This window comes from Cyprinus carpio, chromosome A11 (genome assembly GCF_018340385.1).
Source record: "Cyprinus carpio isolate SPL01 chromosome A11, ASM1834038v1, whole genome shotgun sequence".
Taxonomy (NCBI): domain Eukaryota; kingdom Metazoa; phylum Chordata; class Actinopteri; order Cypriniformes; family Cyprinidae; genus Cyprinus; species Cyprinus carpio.
This window is the reverse complement of record NC_056582.1, coordinates 20396522-20410983: the sequence shown is the minus strand read 5'-3', so window position 1 is coordinate 20410983 and position 14462 is coordinate 20396522. Positions and strand designations below refer to the sequence as shown.

The 14462-nt window shown below is 40.5% G+C and overlaps 1 protein-coding gene across 1 annotated transcript; it reads left to right on the top strand.

The window, feature by feature from the left end:
- The first annotated feature begins 3103 nt into the window (after positions 1-3103).
- LOC109073205 (NACHT, LRR and PYD domains-containing protein 12-like) lies at positions 3104-11474 on the top strand. Its single transcript, XM_042766711.1, has 9 exons — positions 3104-3356; positions 5112-5248; positions 5354-5613; positions 7258-7294; positions 7380-9159; positions 9296-9643; positions 9730-9879; positions 10269-10315; positions 10565-11474. The coding sequence occupies exons 1-9, from the start codon at positions 3271-3273 to the stop codon at positions 11101-11103; spliced, it is 3384 nt and encodes a 1127-aa protein (XP_042622645.1). The 5' UTR covers positions 3104-3270; the 3' UTR covers positions 11104-11474.
- The last annotated feature ends 2988 nt before the right edge of the window (positions 11475-14462 follow it).

Genomic DNA, 14462 nt, shown 5'->3' with positions numbered 1-14462 from the left:
CTTTTTTTATCATTTAAAATAATAATAATAATAATAATAATAATAATAATAATATTCATATTATTTAAAAAAATGTAAATAAATATAAATTATTATTACAGTGTCATTCTTATTAATAATTGTAACTATGTGCCTTTAATTTATTTATATACTAAGTTAAAATGTTACGGGGAATTTAAGTAAATATTTAGTGTATAATGGTTGAGGAAGAGCTCAGGCTGCTGCTGATGTTCTCTTCACTGAGCACAGAACACACTGAGCAGGGGATACTAAAGATAACCAGCTCCCGTGCATTCCCCACACCACTGTCCCCCCCGGATAGTGCACACATTGTATTTGTGTGTGTGTGTGTGTGTGTATAAACGTGTATTTGGCTTCTCCATGAATCCCATCAGACTCAGAACAGCTCTGTCGCTCTCGGCCGGGGTTTTTCCTCTGACCGCTCCCTGCGCTCATATTCAGCCACAGAAGTTTCAGCTCTTGTTTCTAAGAGGCTCTTTTCTATTTGCGACTCTCGTCTAATTCAGGAGCTCGCTGCACCTGAGGGGACGAAAACATCCGACTAAAATTAGCACTTCTATTCCCCATCTTTACTGTGCACTGGACGTGTCCTGACAGTTCCTCCCTCATAGAGTTTGATCTACAAATGAGACGCGGTTGTCTGAAAGTCATAAAGCAGACGTGTGAGTTCTGATCCGCTTCCTGTCGTAATGAAGTGAAAAGTATGAATGTAAATGTGTGTTTGCGTTTGTCTTTCCACACATGATGAAATGATGTTCTCAGAGGTCAGAGGGCAGAGGGCAACAGGTTCATCAGATCTAATTTAGTTCAAGAGTTGATCCAGCCTCGAGTCTGGGTCTGATCATCAGCGAGGGCCAATCGGCTCCTGGAGGACTGGAGGGGCCCTTCACAGACGCATTCATCACATAAGACTCTAGAGAAATGGCTTTACAGATAACAGAGGTCAAGCACGCTTTTCTGCTGTTGATATGTGAGCACAAAACAAACCTGGAGTTTGTAGTATCAGCCACTCTACCTATGCAATTGAACATTAAACCAGTTAAAATCATACTAATAAAGTTATTTCAGCATGTATAGAAAATAAACTTTAAGGTATCATATTAGTGAAATTTAGGTCAGTTAATCCATTTTCAGTATTCAGTAGTCAATTTTAGATTAGTTTCACTTACTTTAATTATATATATATATATATATATATATATATATATATATATATATACTGTATATATATATATATATATATATCTTAGTATATACCTTTTCCATAAAACAACAGTTGAACCATTTAGTTGGGTATGTCTTAAGACAATAAAATATAAATAAATATATAAAATAAAATAATGGGTAATGAGTAGTGTGTAAATCAGATAATATTCATCACATTCTTAATGTTCTCTATCAAATAGTTGAGCAGAATGTTAAAGGCATAGGTGAAGCTTCTCCTGACCATGGGTCAGACATTAACGGGAACTTGGGGCAAAAATGCAACAAATTGGATAAAAATGCTGCTGCACAATTGAACTTAACATTTACGACTGTTGCGAATAAAATGAAAATAAAAATGAAATTAAAAGTGTCGATTGCGTCATTAAATTTAGATCCAACCATGTTTCATCCTATTTCGTTTAATGCATTTTACAGCATTGTGCATTATAACCAATCACAGACCAATCTGTTGATCTTATGAAGACGAAGGCCAATCAGAGGCGTTCAGAGTTTTGCTTGCAAATTCTGTCATGATAGACAGCGAAGTGCAGATGTAGCCTACATACAATGTAAGTAAGAGATTCATTTCACAGTGTAGACAACTTCACAATTTTTTTTTTTGTTGTTGTTGTTGTTGTTTTTACAGACAAACTAAAGGATACAATACACAGGATGCAAGAATACAGCATGTCACCAATACATCAGAATCAGAATTAAAAAGAGCTTTATTGCCAAGTGTGTTTACACACACAAGGAATTCGTCTTGGTGTCAGGAGCTTCCAGTACAGAAAGTACAAACATAGTGCAGACATGCATATAATTTAAGCATAATAGAGAGAATAGACAATGAATAGAAAATATGATATGGTAATAAAATATAGAGAAAAAGAAAATACCAATAGACAGAATTGTGACAGATATGACTGCAGTAGAGTAGATTATAATAACCCTGGAGTTGGTTCCCTCTCTGTGAAGCCAAATCTGCTGCTTTCCATCCAGCGCGTCCAAGAGCGCATGCGCGCAGCAGATGACGACGCCTGACTGACAGTGAGTGATGACTGTCCTATGTCTCCATCTACTGGTCACTGCTGCTGAAAACACCAAGTACAGCTGGTCAACTCTTTTTCTGCGTATACATACATCACATTCAGTTTGTGCTTGATTTACAAAATTGTAAAGTTATTAAAAATAAGCTTCTGTATAATTTTGCTCTGCAGTGTTTAGTGGAGCTGCTGTAAGGACAGTTGCGGTGATGCTTTCACACTCATTTTATCATGAAGAATAAACTGTAGTGAATGTGCAGTAAAATAACGTGTCTTGCCTTGAAACTTACACACATTATGCTTGACTTGTGTTTTGTAGTTTTAGAATACTTTAGTATACTTAAGATCATCCTTTTCAATTCAATTCAAATTTATTTAAATAGCGCTTTTCACAATACCCATTGTTTCAAAGCAGCTTAACAAAAAATGCATGTCTACATTATGATTTAATTCAATTTATTATTCGATTTAATGTCATCCTTCACAACAAATAATACTGCTAATGTAAAACCACGTGTTGTTTACTTTAGCAAATAGCCTAATACAAATTGCATTTTCAGAAATGAGCAGTTGGACAAAATTCACTCAAATAAAATTACAATGCCATATAATATAAATAGGCTATCTAATCTAACATCATAATAAACCTGTCGCAGTGTCGCTTGTTTAAAGCAAACAGCTTTTAAGTCTTAAAGTGTAAAACACTAAAGCAATTAACTCATCTAATATTAAATTCTGTTCCGAAAAACATGGTCATATAGGAATAAAATAATCATAATAGCGTGAATCATCAGAATCTGAAAGACGGAAGTATAAAGTATTTGTTTTGCGTGAATCAAAAGTGTTTTTGTTTGTTTCGTCACGAGGATCCTCCCGCCTAGCGGAGCTTCACTTCACCTAACTGGCGCGTTGCTGTTGGCGCGCTTTTACAGTTTTAAACTTGAACGGTTTTTAGACACACACAGCTGCGTCACACACTTCCTCAAACGAGCGTGCAGCGATGGGACGCATGAAGACGATCATCAAAGGTCTGGATGAGAAAACCCGCTTCTTATTACAGAAGAGACTCTGCAAGCTCTTAAACAGGTAGCTATTTTACGATTTTAATCGAATACGATAAAACGTGTTTATAGCGTGTGTGTGCAGGATAACAATGATGACTCTTAATATACTGTGATATTTATGTACTGGTATTTTTAGTGCTGTCGTTTGCAGTGATTTTATGCTTCTTGTGGTTGGAAAATGTCTTAACCTTCAGTACAGAACACAACATGAAAGTGACGTGACATTCAGCCAAGTATGGTGACCCATACTCAGAATTCGTGCTCTGCATTTAACCCATCCGAAGTGCACACACACAGAGCAGTGAACACACGCAGTAACTGTGAACACACACCCGGAGCAGTGGGCAGCCATTTTTTTTATGCTGCGGCGTCCGGGGAGCATTTTGGGGGTTCGATGCCTTGCTCAAGGGCACCTAAGTCATGGTATTGAAGGTGGAGAGAGAACTGTACATGCACTCCCCCCACCCACAATTCCTGCCGGCCCGAGACTCGAACTCACAACCCTTCGATTGGGAGTCCGACTCTCTAACCATTAGGCCACGACTTCCCCCCCAAAAAAGTATGGTGACCCATACTCAGAATTAGTGCTCTGCATTTAACCCATCCGAAGTGCACACACACAGAGCAGTGAAACACACACACACACTGTGAACACACACCCGGAGCAGTGGGGCAGCCATTTTATGCTGCGGCGCCCCGGGATTCAGCCAAGTATGGTCAGTTGGATTCAGCCAAGTATGGTTAGTGGTATTGAAGGTGGAGAGAGAACTGTACATGCACTTCCCCCACCCACAATTCCTGCCGGCCCGGGACTCGAACTCACAACCCTTCGATTGGGAGTCCGACTCTCTAACCATTAGGCCACGACTCCCCCGGAACATGCAGGGTAACTTCATAATCGATCAAAACGATCGAATGCAGGTTGGTTGGATAGACTGTGATAAAATACTCATCCAGAGATGTTTTGTCCCCGATGTCCAAACTTGAGCCTTATTTTATTAAGGAAAATACACTCTGAACGATTCGTTGCGTGAGTGAACTATTCTTCGACTGAATCGAGAACCGTTTTACAGTTTGACCAATTAATTGATAACAAAAAGTATTTACTAGTCATACCAAAAGATAATACAGCACATAGTCTATTTAGCCAGTTCGATTGGGATTTAGCAATGTTTTACCTGACATTAGTTGCATTAGTTGCTAAAAATATGCCTTTCGCTACACAAGGCTCTTTTTGTGGAATTTACAATGCATTTGTTAGTTGTGTAAATGTATGTAATATTATAATTTCATTAAAGTCAATAACCATTTTGCCTAGAGGCATCAAACCAACTGTAACACTCAGAATATAATTCTTTTTATAGCACAAAACATTGAGAATAAATGGCATTTCCACGAATGTCAAAGAAAAGTGTTATTTCTGGTTATGCCGTTTCTCCAGCTGGTTGCCTTTTTGTTGTTGTTGCCATATTTATGAGCTATGGTTATTGGTTATGTTTTCTGGCCTTTAAATAAATGTTATATAAAGTAAAGATTTGAGATTAGGTCTCACACATAATAAATGAAAACCTTTCCACAACACTGGATGGCCCCTGTAGTATTATTATCTGTGGAGTCCATGGTGATCAGGTCCGTTAATGATGTGCTTGAAGGTGTTATGATGAATACTGTCATTTCTCTCTCCATCAGCTCATGATCAACTTTTATTTTGGACACAATTTTTGCTTTTGTATGTGAACATTAGTCGTATAACTCTCTTATCTTTTTCTTAATACAGCTGCAGAACAACAGGGAGTTTGGAAGACACCATAAAGGCCCTGCAAAAATTGCATGGAAAGAAAGAAGTATTAAAATGGGTCAAGTACATGCTGAAGAAAATCAGAAAAAAGATTCATACCAAACATACGAAAAGATGTATAATTTATTTTGTTTTTAGACAATGTTTCTCATTCTTCAGTATGTTTTACTATAATATTTACACTGTTTTGGTTTTGTATGTATTTATTTATTTTTAAACAGATGGTGATGGCGTTCAAACACATTCTGGACACATGACAGTTCAAAACCATAACAATCTTCCCCAACATAATAATAGTGATAATGATAATAATAACAATAATAATAATAATTATAATAATTCTGTATCATGTGGACAACGGTTGATTCAGACCCAAAATCAGTGTAACTTAACAATTGACCAGAAGGATGGTTGTACAGCATTTGCTCCAATCATGGAAGGAAACAACATAACTGGTGACGTTATCATAAACCAACATGTGGTGAGTGTCTGACCAATAAAATACTGTAATGTACATTTTGTAGAGTTACTCATTTAAAGTTATAATTCACCCAAAAAATGCAAATTCTGTCATTTACTCACCCTGAAGTCGTTCCAAACTTGTATGACTTTCTTTTTTCTGCTAAACACAAAAGAAGATATTTTGAAGAATGTTGGGAACCAAACAGTTGATGGTAGCCATTGACTTCCATCATACTATGGATGTCAATGGCTACCAGCAGCTCTTTGTTAAAGGGTTAGTTCACCCAAAAATGAAAATTAGCTTGTGTTTTACTCACCCTTGAGGCATCCTAGGTGTATATGACTTTCTTCTTTCAGACGAATCCAGTTATATTAAAAATTGTCCTGGCTATTCCAAGCTCTATCATTGCAGTCAGTAGTAGGGCTCTGCGATTAGTCAAAATCGAATCGCGATTTGAGATGTTGCGGTTTTGGAACACAATTTAAGATATTTTGGATGAAAACAGGGAGTCTTGATACTGTCCCATAGTCTGCCAAATAAATAACAGTGTCAAGGTCCAGGAAAGTATGAAAAGCATCGTCAGAATAGTCCATCTGCCATCAGTGATTCAACCGTAACGTTATGAAGCGTCGAGAATACTTTTTGTACACGAAGAGAACCAACAATTCAACAATTCCTCTCCTCTGTGTCTCTCCAAATCAGCGTAGCGCCATTTTGGCGAATCTGAGCAGTATGCAGATGGAGTACGCTCTTCTGTATCAGCCGCACCACAAGGATACGTTTTTTATGTGTATTTACGCTTTGGTTTGAAAGCAAACAGCGCATCGATGCAGCGCGGCTGACACAGAAGAGCGTAAGCCACCTGCGTACTGCTCAGAATTGCCAAAATGGCGCTACGCTGATTTGGAGACTGGTTTTCCTTTGCTAAAGTAAGGAAACTTTGCTCCTATAAACACACTTGTGAGACTAGCACATGTCAGAGGCATGTGCTCCGCATACATCTGGCGTCATCTGCAGGAACACCTTCAGTGTATGACAGATAACGGAAGTGAGAGAAAAGTTTTTATTACGTTTTAAATATGGATATTTTTCTTACAAAAACACATGGATTCACTACAGGAGGACTTTATTCACCCCCTGGAGCCCTGTGAGGCATGTTTTATTATGAATGTGCACGCTTTATTTGATGACTTGTGGACTGTTCAAGTCCAATACCCGCTGACTGCAATGATAGAGCTTGGAATAGCCAGGACAATTTTTAATATAACTCCCGACTGGATTCGTCTGAAAGAAGAACGTCATATACACCTAGGATGCCTCGAGGTAAAATACAAGATAATTTTCATATTTGGGTGAATTAACCATTTAACCCAGATACTTCAAAATATCTTATTTAGTGTTCAACAGAAGAAAGAAATTCAAACAGGTTTGGAACAATATCAGAGAGTCATTCCTATCAAGAAGTCATGACTACCGGAAATTAATTACAGCTAAAAAGAGGTCAAAGTCTAATTTGTGTGATTGATGTGGCCTTGGATGTACACTTGGATCTTTGTAACTGTTTTTTTCTGTGTTTTCTTGTGATTCCAGCAGACTCTTGTTTATGATATGGATTCTGCGTATGTTATACTACATATATTTATGTATGTTTGTTTTTTTTAGCCACAGGTGTCTCACTCTACCTCAGTAAACAAACATGGTAAGAATAGTTGTAGAACACTGTTCATTCATAAGTGTGATGCTCCTGTTAATGATATAACTTTCCAACTTGTCCTGATGTTTAGAAGTTCTTCAGAACATAAAGAATAAGATGAAATCAGGAATGATGGCGGACTCTGAGTGTATTTTGCAAGGAATCAAGGAGTCGGTCTCTCTGAACAAGATCTACACACAACTGTTCATCATCAATGACGAGTCAGACCCCATCAATAGAGAACATGAGATCTGGCAGATCGAGACGACGCATGATTTAAACACATCAGCACAGACGGTCATCAACTACAATCAAATCCTTCAGCCACTCGGGGGTGAGAACAGAACCATAAAGGCCGTTCTGACTAAAGGAATTGCTGGAATTGGGAAAACGTTCACCGTGCAGAAGTTTGTCCTCGACTGGGCAAGTGGAGAAGCCAATCAAGATCTGGAGTTTGTGTTTCTGCTGCCGTTCAGAGAGCTGAACTGGCTTGAGGAAGAAAAGAGTCTTTTTGACCTGATCTGTGTCTTTTACCCTGAGTTTAGAGAAGCGAGACAGATCTCTGAATGGATCTGCAATAGGAAGGTTCTGTACATCTTAGATGGTCTGGATGAATATAAAAAGGTTTTGGACTTTAAGAGCAGGCTTTTGTCGGATGTGACTGAAGAAGCCTCAGTGGATGTCCTTCTGGTAAACCTTCTGCGAGGAAGACTTCTCCCATCCGCTCACGTGTGGATCACCAGCCGTCCCGTCGCAGCTGGACAGCTTCCGTCTGAGGTCTTCCGAAAGGGATACATCACACACATCAGAGGATTCACAGATGAGCAAAAGCAGGAGTACTTCAAGAGGCAGTTTGAGAATACAAAGCTAACCAATGAAGTCATCTGTCACCTAAAGTCTCAAAAGAGCCTGTGGATATTGTGCCACATACCTCTGTTTTGTTGGATTTCATCGGTTGTTCTCAAAGACATCACCGAAAATCAGAATAAAGATAGAAATATACCATCAAATCTGACGGAAATGTACATCCACTATCTGCTTATTCAGACTGGACTGAGCCACAAGAAATATCAAGGGGTAGAGCTGTTACAGCAAGACGCTCTCCAGCAACATAAAGAAGTGATTATGAAACTGGCAGAGCTGGCATACAGACAGCTGAAGGAACAGAATGCCATCTTCAGTGAAGAAGACTTGAAGAAATATGATATCTCTGTTGAAGAAGCGTCTCAGTATCCCGGCGTCATTACCTGCGTCTCAGTGCGCAAATTTCTGTTTTACGAGAGCAAACTTTTCAGCTTTGTCCATCTCAGTGTCCAGGAATTCTTTGCAGCCATGTTTGCACTTCAAAAATATCAATCAGGAAATCAAGGCTCTCTGGAATTATTTACAGCTAAAAAGAAGCAGAAGTCAACTTTGTGTGATTTTCTCAAAATTTTGATTGATGAGGCCTTGATAAGCAAAAATGGACACTTGGACCTCTTTAACTGTTTTGTCTTTGGGATTTCCTGTGATTCCAGCAGAAAAATACTTGAAGGATTCCTGCCTTCAGTCTGGAGTAGTAGTTCAGATGATCACAGAAAGGTGGCCACGTACATTAAGTCTTTGAGGAGGAAAGATCTGTCTTCTGAGAGATGCATCGGTCTCGTTCGTTGTCTGGTGGAGCTCAAGAACCGATCACTTTTACAGGAAATGCATGAGCTTGAACGCTCACAATCCAAAGAGCCCCTCACACCGTTCCAGAGCACACTTCTGGCTTTCCAGTTTGTGATGTCAGACACGAAACATGATGAGTTTGACCTCAGGAAATACAACACATCCTTAGACGGGTTTCAGAGGTTCTCCCCAGCCATCACATGCTTCAGAAAGGCTCTGTAAGTACTGTGATGCTAAACATCTTTGGAATGTTTCATGGAATATTCCCAGTCCAATTTGAATATAACAGAGATTAAAAGTAAAATTGCAGCAGTTAAATGCAAGATTGTAATATTTTTATTGCAATATGGACAGGCTCAAGGGAAGTGGCTTTACGGAGCAGCACTGTGAGATCCTGACGCGTTACCTGACTTCACCACACTCTCACCTGACTCATCTGGATCTGAGCCACAATGCTCTCGGTCTGTCCGCGCTGCAGCAGCTTTCCACAGCGCTCCGTGATCCCAACTGCCAGATTGAGATTCTGAACCTCAGCCACAATAACTTCCAGAGTCAGGACATGGAGCAGATCAAGTATGTGCTTTCTGGAGAAAACATGAATCTGAGAGTCCTGGACCTCAGCGACAATCCTCTACAGGATCCAGGAGTGGAAATACTCTCAGATGGACTGAAGAGCCCCAACTGTCATCTTGAAGTTCTGAAGTAAGACATTATTTATCTATGAATCCAAACACACAGATAAAGAGGAGAATTTGGCAGAATAAGCTGATGTTGTTTTTGCTTTACAGGCTTTCAGGCTGTCAAATTAAAGGAGGAGTTTATCAGCTGATGTCATCTTTGAAAGTCAATTCTTCATATCTGAGAGAGCTGGACCTGCGCTATAATGATCTTGGAAACATCGGACAGGAGAATCTACAGCATGATCTGTCCTCACTGAGGTACGGTAGCTTGTAGGTTGATCCACTGCATCCGTGAGACTAGTGGTGAGGACTTTGACAGGCTACACTGTTAAACCAGTAGGTGATTACCATTCATAAAAATCATCTAGCATTATTGCTCAGTAGGTTCAATAGGTAGATTTTAGTTAAAACTACCAGAGCAGTCATGTCTTTACTATTAGAACGAGACTTCAGTGAACGTGTAACACAGATCAGTGCAGGAAACTCAACAGTACTGTACCATTCACTTCAAAAGATTTATTCAGAAACATTTTATTAACAAATTTGCAGCAGACACAGTATTTGAAAATTGTTATAAGTATACGTGTGGTACATTTTGTAATGGGACTATCCATTCATGTTTTATAATGGTCTGATTCTCTAACTAGTATTTCCTCTGGAGGAGAATGCCGTGACCAACCAGGACTGGATAAATGTGAGTTTAAACATGCATATGGATGATTTTTTTCCTCTAGCCACATGCATGTGCTGCTGGAGACAGCTTACAACTTGTTACTCATGCATATTATATCATATGTAATTATAGACATTAGGTAATTGTAGAAAGACTTTAATGTAAAAACATTCACCTTCTGTGAAGCTGCTTTGAGACGTTATGCATTGTGAATGCTAAATGTGAATTGAACATATTAGCTGAAGTTTTCTGATAAATCTCTGTTTTTAGATTTTGTAGCGCTCACCTTTGACCCTCAGACAGCTAATGAACACCTCTATCTGAGTGAGAACAACACTGTGGTCACTCGTAAGAAAGAGAAACAGCATTTTCCTGCTAACGGCGAGAGATTCGACATGTGCAACCAGGTCCTGTGCCACCAGCCCCTGATTGGACGCTGTTTCTTTATGGTGGATGTGATTGGCCCAGACGTGTATGTGGGCGTGGCCTGTAAGGGAATGGGGAGGAAGGGAGCGAGTGACGCAGTATGTCTGGGATACAATAAGATGTCGTGGAGTTTATGGTTGTCAGATAATTTATGTGTGGCTCATCACAACAAAAAAACTGTATCAATTCAATCGGAGTCCGTCAGAAAGCTGGGTGTGTTCGTGGACCGGGACGCTGGTTCTGTTTGCTTCTATATGTTGAGTCCACAGTATAAACTCTTGTACATGTTTGATGCAGATTTTCCTCACGACCAGGAGCTTTACGCTGCGTTCAGGATTCAGGAGCCAAACAGCTCAGCCATTCTCATGCAAGAATCACAATAAATCTATGTACAATTACTGTTTGTGACCGATTCCTCAGATCCGGAGAGATGTGTGTGATCAGACTTATGATATTAACCAGCTAGTAACCAACAAAAAACAGCAGCAAGTGTGAAACATTCCATCAGTCATCATGAACACTGAACCTCTGATAGTCCAGCAGATCGGAACCAGGCTTTGCTACAACAGTTAAATTTCTTGAGTTCTGTTGAGTTGAGTTCATTTTATCAAAAATAAATTTGGTTTAATTGGATCTAATGTAGTTTCTGTTCATTGAACTGATTATTTTAATATCCTGTAAGTGTCAGTATTACAAACAATGTCATGCTCATATTGTATTAAACAAGGTGACTAAATTTCAGTTTGTTAAACCAGTTGCTTCTGTGTTTGTGTTCTTTAAATGAATAGTTCCCCCCAAAATGAAAATCTGCTCACCATCAGACCATCATAGATGTAGATGAGTTTGTTTGTTCATCAGATTTGGTGAAATGTAACATGGCATCACTTGCTCACCAAAACCAAATCATGCTGGATCCATCTGGACTCTGGCCAGAGGTCTGAGTCTGGTTTCTCCCAAGGTTTTTTTCTCCATTTCTGTCACCGATGGAGTTTTGGTTCCTTGCCACTGGATAGCTTGCTTCAGTTGGGGACACCTCATTTCTGACAGTACTATCGACATGGTTTCACAGATACTATTTAAACTGAACTTGTGTTGGATGTTATCTTTGGAATGGATATATGGATATTTTATTAGTAAACATCATACTTTTTTCACTTATTTCAGTTAGGGTTAGGGTTAAGCCAGTAGTAGAGCTGACAGTGTCGTGTAAACATGACAGAAGACGCAAAAAGAGGAACAGACAAACCGATTCATTTATGCTGGAACCGCTCCGATTGATTCAAACTCGTGACTTTGATCATTCAGTTCAAGTCTCGTCAGTCATCTCTCTTAAAAATGCCATTTCATAAGAGAAGGTATTGACTTTTTGTGACTGTTACGGCACTTATCATTCATTCCTATGGTATCCATAAACGCCGATTGAGTGTCGCACAACTCTGACTGAAATTCAGTGACGTCAAGGCTGAAATGTGATTGGTTATTAAGGCACACGTGATCCAAGTTGACTGTTACGCTTCTTCATATCTCCCAATAGTGCGGGAGCTGTGTGGAACTCCGATTGCGTGCCTATGCAGAAATTTTGGATATGATTTGATGGAAGTGTAACAGAGGCCAGTGAGTAGGTGCTGTGCAGGTAAACCTCACTACCCTGATCTCAAGAGACACACTAGCGACTGACACTAGTGGCTGCAGTCATTTAGCCTCCTTGTAAGGAACCAAAACTCCATCGGTGACAGAATGAAGAAAAAACCTTGGGAGAAACCAGGCTCAGTCGTGGTTTAGTATCTGTATAAGTTTCCTTCATTTTGTTTTTTAATTTTTGAAAGTCTTTTATTTTATTGTTATGGATCCCCCCGAATTCCTCCTCCTCCTGCTGGAGCAGGGGGAACTCCCCCTCGAGGACCACACCAGACTGTTCCTGGAAATCTCCAACCTGACCAGCTTCCCGGACGACGTGCTCTGCGTGTTCTACATCGCGAGCCTCAGCACAATGTGCAGAGTGCGGTTGTCCGGAGACTTTGTGGAGTGGGTGCTGGCGAGCTGCAACTCGCCATGGACACCTTATTACGTTGATGAGGATCTCATGAGCCCCAATCCGGACCCAGAGCCCAGTCAACCGTCACCCCACTGTGCGAAGCATCTGCCAAAGCCCAACACAGATGGAGAGCCAAAGCCTGCTGCGACCAATGAGCCATCGCAAGAAAGAGCGACAGAGCTGAGGATCGCCCCGGAGCCTGAGCCTCATGGATTGTCTGACCAGGTGCGAGAGCCGGCAACGATGGATGATACAGTGGAGAGCGAGGGCACAAAGGAAAGCCCCTCCCACTGTACCACCCCTGGGGGTGAGCTGCCGCTGGACTCTGTAGATGTAATAGACTTTTATTCAGAAATACTTAGTCGCCTTCCATCATCTGAGATCTCTGTCCTGTTACTGCCAAGGAGGCAGTTTTTGAACTGTCTGAACTGTCTATCTGCCCTGAACAGTCTGTCTGTCTTGTCATGACCATGGAGTTCATTCCCCTATCCCTAGGGCTCCCTGTGCTGGAAGTCACCCTTTGGTGTACAGTATGTGGGCAGCACACACCATCCCAAAAACAACATAAATGGCTGCCCACTGCTCCAGGTGTGTGTTCACGGGGTGTGTTCACTGCTGTGTGTGTGCACTTTGGATGGGTTAAATGCAGAGCACAAATTCCAAATATGGGTCACCATACTTGGCTGTATGTCACTTCACTTCACTCCAAGTGCACCTCGTCCCTCCAGCTCTGTCTGTCTCCTCCTTCCCTCCAGCTCCACCTCGGTCCTCTGTCGCTCCAGCTCCACCACAGCCTTCCGGATCCCCGCCTACACCTCATCGCCTGAGCCATCTGCTTCATCTTGGCCCTCCGGATCCTACCCGTCGCCCTGGATCTACGGCTCTCCGTCTTCGCCCCAGGCTCCTCTCCCACCTGCTCTGCCGCTGTTGGTCGGCCCCCTGGAGTCGTCAGCCCTTCCTCCACCATCTGATTCTCCCTGGTCCCTTCTGTTTTCTCCCTGGTTTCTCCCATCCCCGCTGCCCTGGTCACCTGTCTGCCTATCTACCTGCCCTTCACCACCGCCTCGTCCTCCTCCCATGAAAATGAAAGCAGAAAATATTTAAAAAATCTAATTAATAAAATGTATATCAGAGACATATATTGCCTTTCCACTTCAAAGCAGTTTATGGATGATTTGAGTGTGATTACAGTATGGCATAGTTTATATTTGTTTTCAATTCAATTCAAGTTTATTTGTATATCGCTTTTTATGATACAAATCATTGTAAAGCAACTTTACAGAAAATTACGTTTCTGCAATATTTAGGAGTAGTTTATCAGTGGTGACTGTCAGTTTATGTGCATACGGCAGAAATGTTCAGAAAAATCAATAAAAGACATAAACAGACGATTAACACTTTTAATAGCAATTATGCAATCAAACTTATAGCAAAATGTAGTTCTGTATGTTGTCTCTGGATTAGCATCATCTGAGGTCCTCTGAGGGGTTGGCATCATCTCTTCTCAGGTGTATTTATTTAATTATTCTGCTCAGTGAATGTAACTTGTTTATTTGCACTAAACTGGTCTTTTCTTAGCAACAGCGTAAGATATTATGAGATTTTTCAAATTGACCCTCCTTCAGTCGGTTCTGCTCATGTCTTCACGCTCGTTTTTTAGTTAAATCAGCATCAAAGAGCCTCATTTACACTGCGGTGAAGAGTCCA

What these genes read in the sequence shown, in the direction of transcription:
- LOC109073205 (XM_042766711.1), top strand. Translation starts at nt 3,271, where the DNA reads ATGGGACGCATGAAGACGATCATCAAAGGTCTGGATGAGAAAACCCGC. An exon ending in CTCTGCAAGCTCTTAAACAG is followed by an intron (nt 3,357 to 5,111) that starts GTAGCTATTTTA and finishes TTCTTAATACAG; the next exon opens with CTGCAGAACAACAGGGAGTT. An exon ending in CATGATCTGTCCTCACTGAG is followed by an intron (nt 9,880 to 10,268) that starts GTACGGTAGCTT and finishes TTCTCTAACTAG; the next exon opens with TATTTCCTCTGGAGGAGAAT.